At 42.7% G+C, this 9744-nt stretch overlaps 1 protein-coding gene across 4 annotated transcripts; it reads left to right on the top strand.

Annotated features, from left to right (window-relative positions):
* Window positions 1-3414: 3414 nt before the first annotated feature.
* Window positions 3415-7566, top strand: LOC125722340 (kelch-like protein 10). 4 transcript variants are annotated; one of them, XR_007386311.1, is made up of 6 exons: window positions 3415-3560; window positions 4097-4586; window positions 4961-5572; window positions 6082-6231; window positions 6865-7221; window positions 7358-7566. XR_007386311.1 is itself a non-coding variant. In XM_048998487.1 (5 exons), exons 1-5 carry the CDS (start codon window positions 3415-3417, stop codon window positions 7538-7540), a joined length of 1581 nt encoding a protein of 526 aa, XP_048854444.1. In that variant the 3' UTR covers window positions 7541-7566. The 4 variants fall into 4 exon arrangements, 2 of the variants coding, with proteins under 2 accessions (XP_048854444.1, XP_048854443.1); XR_007386312.1 differs by having other exon boundaries at window positions 7355-7566; XM_048998487.1 differs by lacking the exon at window positions 6865-7221.
* The last annotated feature ends 2178 nt before the right edge of the window (window positions 7567-9744 follow it).

The raw sequence follows: 9744 nt of genomic DNA, 5'->3' as shown, positions 1-9744 counted from the left end.
TAACTTGTGTATACTAATGCAAATGTATGCTCATAGAAATGCCTGGAGCTCAACCCCCTGAGGATGAGCTCCTGCCTACAAAACCTGCAAACTGGCCTTCAGATATCACTGACAGCATTCGAATACAGCTGGTTTGCAAAGGACCAAGTAAGGTAGCACCTGACTTTGTTTTTCCTAGAAATGAGGGTGATGGAAGAAGTTGCCACCAGCAGTATTTTAAGAAAACACTAGTTAGCGGTGAAAAGATGCCTAAAAGCTGGCTAGTATATTCTGAGAAAAACAACAGCCTTTTTTGCTTTTTTTTGTTTTCTAAAAGACACATCAGTTTAACAAGTTCTGGGCTGATAGATTGGAAGCATGCCAGTTCTCTTCTCACCTCACGTGACAATAGTCCTGAACACCATAACTCCATGAAAGCATGGAAAGAGATGGTAGTGAGGATTAAAAATGGTGAAACAATTAACAAACAAGAGATGGCACTTCTGCAGGCTGAGAAAATAAGATGGAAAGCGGCGCTGACTCGTCTCACTGCTATCATTCAATTCTCTCGCAACTACAGGGCAACAGGCTTTGCATCTGCACAAATGTCAGCCAAGGATATGTGTGAGGACATGAACGTAGAGGCTGTTCTACAGCAGAAAAGACAGAGATCTACAAAGCGGCACTTCTCTCACAAATCATTTGATGAGCCATTGAGTGATGACTTAAAGAAGCTGGAGGTGACCTTTTTTAATGTTGTTGTTGATGCTGCAGTGTCTTCCATCCAAGAGAGATTCACCACATTGGAAAATGTGGGAGAGAAATCTGGAGGACTGACACATTTTCCAAATCTCTCAAATGATGACCTCACTGAACAGTGTAAGACCCTCGGTGCTACTTAGCTTTTTCAGGACCAATCAGACTTGGATGCCGGAGAGCTTGCACAGGAGATTAAGAATTCGTCTGACTTACCATCAAAATCTATGACCTGTCTTGAGCTGCTGAACTTTGTGCATGACAGTGAACTCAGAAATATACCCAAATTTATGCATTGCTCTGAGAATTGCAGTTACTCTACCTGTAACTGTGGCTTCAGCAGAGAGGAGCTTTTCAAAGCTGAAACTTGTGAAGACATATCTGAGGTCCACTATGTCTCAGGAACGCCTCACTGGCCTTGCCATCATCAGCATTAATCATGCAATTGCTGGCCAGATTTCATATGACATTATTGATGACTTTGCATCAAGGAAGGCAAGGAAGGTCCTGATTTAGATGACAATTATTTCATATCACTGTGTGTTGTGCGAAGTGCAATCATGTTAATTGTGTCATTTAGGAATGCCTCATTTTAATTGTATCTGCCTTTTATACTTATTTAATATAATAATTTGATATGTATGTCTTATTTTGACTTCTGTGCATGCTTGTTTTATATTTAAAGTTCTATTTGATGATGAGATGATGATGAGAACCCTTTATTGCTGTTGCAATACACCATGTCACTAGTCACAAGTACCGGTGAGAAACTGGCAATCAACCGACCATACATTTTATATGTATGTCATATTTTGACTTCTGTGTGTGCTTGTTTTATATATAAAGTTATATTTCTTCCAATTTATATGTTAGTTATTATGTTTGTTTGTGTGTGTATATATCTATATCCAGTTAAATTCAGTATGGTTCGGACAACAGTTTTTTTTACGATAAAATATGTTAATGTACAATCCTTAATATGTCTTGTGTGTGTGTGGGTGGGTAAAAATAATTAATTTACTTTGGGATTTTAGATACAGTAAGATATTATACACAGACCTAAATAATTACATAAACACAGTCGTTGCTGTTTCAGTTCTCTCCTACCATTTATATTGTCACAGTGAACTATATCCTAAGATGTACTTGTACAACGTTTGTATATAGTATAGCATGAAAAATAATAATAATAAAAAAACTCAGCCAGAGTAGAATTGTTTATATATATATAAATATATAAAACACTCGTGCGCTCTTGCGTTGTGTACACCCAAAATGACGATTCCACCATACACTGCGCTAGGCTATATCGAGTGTGATGTTAGTTGCAAAAGACGCAAGCTGATCCCAACTTCACTTTGCTACACGTCCACTGTAAAAGCAGGGCCACAAATAAAACACCAAATACGTCTCTGTGCTCAATTCAAACGGAAAATGTCGCCAAATCCATTCACCATTTCACTATGTGCTGGCTAGTCATGGCGCGAGCATTAGCGACGGACGCGAACAGCTTCAGCTTATCTTGCCACAATTCAGCTCGACTGTTTAAACTTCAGCCAAACACAACATTCTGTGTTAAGTGAGAATTCTAACGAGAAATAATAATTACTTACATCGTTCAATGGGTGCCCTCGGAATATCTGTCCTGCCGCTACTCCCATCCACTTCTAACTTAACTCGTCCATCTGTGTGGGGGTGCGCAAGAACGATGGGTGCCGTGAAGCTGCAGGAAAACAAACTTAAAAACCTGCACGGAAATATATTAAACTAAAGTTAGTCGGCAGAAGTGAGGAATTACAAAAAAAAAAAAAAAAAAAAACGATTTCTCAAGAAAAGATCATAAAACAGGAAAATGGTCAATAGCTCATGGAGTGATATTGCACACTGTACCTTGATTGTAACATAACTGCTCTATAATATATAATCGATTATATGCAATAGTGTTCAGGATTTGGGTGAAGTGTACTGTACACAGCACAATAATCATTGTGATAATTCCACACTTGCTGCAATATGTTTTCATGACTGTATTGGGGATATTTGCGGTCCGAAAAATACGTCCGCCTTGTGCTAAATGTGGACCAAAACAGACGGACTACGCAGCCCAATTTTCAAGGACCATTTTTGTTCTAAATAAAGGCCACAACGGGCCGACCAGATTTAGCCCATAAAATAATGTCCTGTGGACATTTGTTGCTCAGTGGCTTATGTTTAAGGTGGAAACTAGGGAATAAGATACGAACTTTAGCCTCGTTCCTGACAGTCATGTAAAGGACCTTTTTTGTTTTTCATTTTTAGAAACGTAGCCGAGGAGAAAAAATATGAAAACATTTTTTTATTAATTAAGGAACTATTTTATTTATTTCGGGAATTCGTGATTTGACAATTCACACATAATACAAAACGTAAATGCTTAGATAAGCACGGTATACATTTTCCAAAAGTGATGTTAAAAACATTTAACTTGTTCTTCTTGTACAGCTGATTGCGCATAGAAAATATTTTCCCCCCCAATCAATTTCGAATCTCAAATATAGATTTAAAAATAAACGTTACGGTATCTTAGAACACTGTGACGCAAAAGTGCGGTTTTTGCGTATTAGAACACGTCATTTCGAGTGGTATAAAAAGGAGAAAGAGACGAGACATCCACATTTTTGAATAATGATGGCACACGACATGGAGCGAGTACTGATGTCCCCGGCTTTCGAAGTGTTCAACAAGCTTCGGCTCGCAGGACAGCTTTGTGACGTGGTCCTCATCGCAGACGGTGTTCAGTTCAACGCCCATAGAGTGATTCTGTGTGGCTGTAGCTCCTACTTCCAGTAAGTTGCTGTGGCTCATATATGACGATGCCAAAACAGCAAGGAGTCCGTTTTTTTCTCTCGTTAGCAATGACTTCTCCTTGGCAATAAGGCTCTAGGATGACAGAAAGTTTATATTAATATATATTATATTAAATTATGTTAATGTAGGTCAGTGCTGATCAGAAATATTTTTAAGTATACAGTACCACCTTAACGTTTAACATATAATAATAATAATAATAATAATAATAATAATGGTATAAATATATAAAAAGGGGACCATGTCCATCAGGCAAAAACAAAGTATTCCGGGGCACTTGCCCACCAGCCCAAGTGAAAAATATTATAGGGGGAGCTAATGTTGGAAAAATAAGAGTTAAAGCCCCTGGTCCCTAGTTCTTAGATGCCTATGTGATCATCTGTAGCGGGGCGTCCTTATCTCTGGTTTATTTCCATTTGGGGGTCCCTGGTTCAGAAGATTTAGAAAACCCCTTATTTAACTTTGCCTGCAAAACCCATATTTATTAGCTGAGTCACTTCTGGGTTGTTTTCAGGGCTCTGTTCACCACCGGCTGGAGTGATTCAGGAAAGCGGGAGTACCAACTCCCAGGCATTTCCCCTGAAACATTGAGGCAGGTCATCGAGTACGCCTACACGTACTCTGTGGTCATCACATCTGACAATGTGGAGAACCTCCTGGCAGCTGCTGATTATCTCAGTGTCCTGGGCATCGTGCAGCGCTGCTGTGACTTCCTGCATGAGCATCTCTGCCTTGACAACTGTGTTGGGCTTGTCAAAATCGGAGATGTCTACTGCCTCAAGGAGCTGCACCAGTCTGCATTGAAATTCCTCCTGAAGAACTTCAAGGAGGTTGCCATCAACTCAAACGAGTTCCTAGAACTCACGCTCGAAGAACTTTGTGACATCATGGAGCGGGATGAACTGAATGTCAGAGAAGAGGATGTGGTGTTTCACGCCATCCTCCGGTGGATCGAGCACGATCCTGCCACCCGAGAGGCCCACATTTCAGTTCTGTTGCCCAAGGTGAGTATAGTTATACTATGTTCTCATTGACTTGTGTATATAACAATAGAATGCTCATTGAGTGAAGTCCTTATTACTGTAGCTAGAGACTGAACCTCCATTTTCATGTCCCATGAGTCTACAACCAAGGCTTCCAGGTATTACACCTGGGAGGAGAGTGTAACAAATAATGGAAAACAACACACTCAAATGTCTTACATGAAATAAGTGTTAGCTGACACATCTGAGACTTTCTATGTAAATGGCTTCAGCTAAAGAAATTAAAATTTGCACTTACTGCTGTATCCTTAATGTTAGGAATTGCTCATCTCCAGAGATTCACAGAAAGCACTAAGGAACTCATGGGAATTCTCTCATTCTTGTTTCCTGTGTAGGTTCGCATGGCTCGTATGGATCCAGAATATTTCATGAAGATCGTCAAAAAAAACGATCTAGTGAAGGCCAATGCGGCGTGCAGGCGAATTATCAGTGATGTCATGAAGGTCATCTATGATCTTGATGATGAAAGTCCACTCTCTGACTTTGAGAACCCGCTGATCCGCCCACGCTTGCCCTCTGACGTTTTGCTGGCTGTCGGTGGATGGAACATGGGCACTACTAACTGCATTGATGCGTATGACACACGGGCCGACCGCTGGGTGGATATCACGCAGGAGGAGCAGAGCAACTTAGCTGGTCATGGCATGGTGTACCATAATGGATTTGTGTACTGCATTGGGGGGTTTGATGGCCAACACTTCATTAATTCCGTGCGCAGATATGACCCGATAACACGAGAATGGCAGCAGATGGCCCCCATGCACTGGCATCGCTGTAATGTTAGTGTGGTTGTGCTCGATGGGTTCATCTACGCCATGGGTGGCCATATTGTTTTCAGGCCCCTCAATAAAGTAGAGCGGTACAACCCAGTAACCAACGAATGGACCCAGATCGAGCCCATGAATGAGAGGAGAAGCGATGCCAGTGCCACCACCCTGAATGGCAAGGTAGGGTAATGGGAGGGCGTCTGACTGTGTTTACCCTCATCTTCCCCTTGAAATTGAGTATTTTACACAGTCATGAGTTCTCTTTCTCTTCAGATTACTGAGTTTTTTTGGATAATTCATTTAGTTCATTTGGATAAATGCATTATTGGTCTCCATTAGGGGCATATTGGGTAGTGCTGTGGTGTCATATCCAAGACTTGTGAGATAGATGAAATGGTGTTCCCATGTCAGGTTTCCTTTATTCTGTTCCTAGGGGAGCAGAATTGAAAACTCTTTGCAGATTTCCCTTTTCAAACAGCCATACTAAACCTGAAAATTAGCTGATTATGGTGTGTTTGAGAAGGGAAATCTGCAAACTGTGTTCCGCCAGGACCGGAACTGGGGAACCCTGTCATACACTATGCATAGCACATACTTTTATTTTTGAGTCACAATGAACTTCATCTGTAACCTCCAAACCCCAGTCATATACAGTATAACGGTGTTCACAGTTAAATTGTTTTTCATAGATATACATCTGTGGGGGCCACAGTGGAACAGAGAGCCTTTCTACAGTGGAGTGCTTTGACCCACTCACTAACGAATGGAGCTTGATCACTCCAATGAGCACTCCCCGTCACAGCCTTGGAGTCACGGCGTATAAAGGGAAGATCTATGCGGTGAGTGATTCCTTTCTGTGTCAAATCTCACATTTTACCTGTAAGACTCATGGTTTTTTTGTCTTTGCTGCTGTGTCTTTCATTGTGATGCATTTAAACCAAACATAACAGTTAAATGCCAGAAATACCTGCTGCAAAGGCTTATCTTAATACACATAAAAACATATATGCTACCCTCTTTAGCCTCCCTGCATTCATTTCTGGGTTATAAATGGATCTGCTGGGGGTCTCTGCTACTAGCTCGGGCTGTAAAGTTTAGATTTTTTATTAATTATTTTCTCTAGTTCTAGATATAATTGGTCAGATTGTTGTTTTTTTCAGTGTCTGATTAGCTTCAAGTGTTCGTTTTAAGTAATAACAATAAAAAAGCAAAATATATTAGCATAAGGAGTCATTTTTGATGGCTCACAGTTTTCACCGAATCATACAAGTTTTCTGTTGCCCAAATCCATGTTTTCATTGCATATAGGTTGACATGTGTATATAAGCTTGTGTCATTTATAGACAATGGGAGGTTCTAAGGAGCCTGCTTTCATAGGGTGAAAATTGCTTAAGAGTTCATGACTTTGGGAAAGTTGATGTTTGCCCATCCTTTTGGCAAGCAAGTGATAATGAATCTTTGGCATCTCTCAGGTGGGCGGTATCAACAGGTCTGATCACCTGCAGACCATGGAGGTCTATGACCCTACCACAAACCGCTGGCATGCTGTGGCCCCCATGTCCACACCGCGCAGTGAATTTGGCATCGCAGTGGTGGACGACCTCCTATTTGTGATGGGCGGCCACGATGGGTTTAGGGTAACTAACAAGGTGGAGTGTTATGATGCGGGGACAGGCAGCTGGTTTCGTGCGCAGGACATGAGCAGACCCAGAAAACACTTCAGCTGCTGCGTAGTGCCTGCGCACCCCCGCATCATACAATACGCTTCACCTCGTTAGTCCCTGATGGCCACCAAGGAGGAAACCCATCTGCCCACAACAGCATGCCCAGTACGTAACCTCATTTACACCCCCCACCCCGAAGTCATTTTCCATGGCCTCGCTAAACTCCTCCCACACCTGAGTTTTTGCCTCGACGACCGCCGAAGCCGCATTCCATCATTTCATCACCGCTGTCCACCAGCAGGTTCGGGGAATGCCGCCACAACAGGCACCGACCACCTTACGACCACAGCTCCAGTCAGCCGCCTCCACAACGGAGGCATGGAACAAGGCCCATTCGGACTCAATGTCCCCTGCGTCCTCCAGGACATGGGAGAAGCTCTGCTGGAGGTCGGAGTTGAATCTTCTCCTGACATTGCATACTTAAAATAAAGTTTTCTCTTTTTCATATTATCTAGTTTGTGAAAGCGTCATAAATTTCCCATTTTGGATAAACGTTGTTCTCGTTTGACGGTTCTCTTCAGAAATTCCGCTGCAACCATCGGTGATTGCTAATTAAGCACTAAGGTTTTTCGTAATCAATTGAAATACTGGTTTAGTGCAACCCCTTCCCCTGGGACCTACAGTAAACATAGCCAGAAACTTGAATTTGGAGAAGTGATGTTACCTCTGCATTGATTACAGTATGTACTGTACACAATATTATTATATTGTGGGTGTCAGAGTTTGCGGGTGCGGACGGGCAGGCTGGCAGGAAGGAGGCAGGGAAGGACGAAGCAGGGAGGTAGAATACGGGGAAAACTGGGGTTTTATTAGGGGGAAGACGGCTATGGGCAGAACGGGACATGACAACAGCACTAACATCAATGACGGACATCGGACAGGGCAAGATGTGGACTGATATAGACAAAAGACATGGCAAAACGACAAGGTACAGCTAGGCATGATAGGGGAAGAACACGTGGATAATCAGGGGGCGTGGCACACAACGATCGTATGAGCCAGGCATGACAGTGGGTCTGTGTTCATAGTGGGGTACTGTAGGGTTCAATTTTAGGACCAGTACTGTTCCTAATTTACATTAATGATATTGACAGCAATACATACAGTAAACTGGCTACATTTGCAGACGACACCAGGGTGGGTGGCGTAGCAGATATTGATCTAGCAGCGGAGAGGCTACAACGGGATCTGGATTTAATTAGCGACTGCGCTGATACCTGTCAGATGAAATTTAACATACAGTAGATACATGTAAGATAATCATGCAGAGAGCAGAAATATAAAGTACTTGTATTTTATGGGTTCCACTGAAATAAAGGTAGCTGATTATGAGAAAGATCTCGATGTGTATCTTGATGCTTCTATGTCCCACTTTCGCCAGTGTGGGGAAGCAATAAAAAAGGCCAATAGGATGTTGGGTTACAAGTCTAGGTGTGTGGAGTTTAAGACAAGGGAAGTGATGCTACGATTATACACTGCTCAAAAAAATTTAAGGAACACTTTTTAATTAGAGTATAGCATCAAGTCTTTTAAACTTCTGGGATATTGATCTGGTCAGTTAAGTAGCGGAGGGGGTGATTAATCAGTTTCAGCTGCTTTGGTGTTAATGAAATTATGAACAGGTGAACTAGAGGGGTAACAATGGGACGACCCCCAAAACAGGAATGGTTTAACAGGTGGAGGCCACTGGCATTTTTTCTGACGGTTTTTTCACTAGTTTTGCATTTGGCGACGGTCAGTGTCACTACTGGTAGCATGAGGCGATACCTGGACCCTACAGAGGTTGCACAGGTAGTCCAACTCCTCCAGGATGGCACATCAATACGTGCCATTGCCAGAAAGTTTGCTGTGTCTCCCAGCACAGTCTCAAGGGTATGGAGGAGATCCCAGGAGACAGGCAGTTACTCTAGGAGAGGTGGACAGGATCATAGAAGGTCCTTAACCCATCAGCAGGACCGGGATCTGCTCCTTTGTGCAAGGAGGAACAGGATGAACACTGCTGGAGCCCTACAAAATGACCTTCATCAAGCCACTGGTGTGAATGTTTCTGATTGTTTGGAATTCATGAGGTTGGCTTGAGGGTCCAACATCCTCTAATGGGCCCTGTGCTCACTGCCCAGCACCATGGAGCTCGATTGGCATTTGCCATAGAATCATACCTGTCAAGTATCCCGTTTTGGCCGGGAAAGTCCCGTAATTTACCCTTCTTTCCCGCCGTCCTCCCGTATTAGTATTTTCCCGTAAATGTCCCGTATTTTAACCTGCGTTATTAAAAAAAAAAAGCGTTACCCCCCCCAAAATCTGAGCTCTGTCACTAGCCTCGCGATAACTACCACCTGCAGTAGCCTACTACGCGGGAAAAAAACATGGGAAAAAAAGAAGAAAACAGACAGATGATGGACGCCAGGACAGAGAAGGAAGGCACTCCTGCCAAAAAACCAAAACCCTCGTGTAAATACCGCGATCAATGGGACAACGAATTAATTTTTCTGAAGAAGAGCAGGGTGGGGGGCAGTCACGCGTTTTGTAAAATGTGTAACTGCGACTTTAGCATCGCACACGGGGGAAGGAATGATGTTGCCAGCATGACAAATCCGCCAAGCACAAGCGCGGGCTAAAGGCACAAAA

This window comes from Brienomyrus brachyistius, unplaced genomic scaffold (genome assembly GCF_023856365.1).
Source record: "Brienomyrus brachyistius isolate T26 unplaced genomic scaffold, BBRACH_0.4 scaffold38, whole genome shotgun sequence".
Classification (NCBI taxonomy): Eukaryota; Metazoa; Chordata; class Actinopteri; order Osteoglossiformes; family Mormyridae; genus Brienomyrus; species Brienomyrus brachyistius.
The sequence above is the reverse complement of the archived record's forward strand: the minus strand, read 5'-3'. Positions and strand labels throughout refer to the sequence as shown.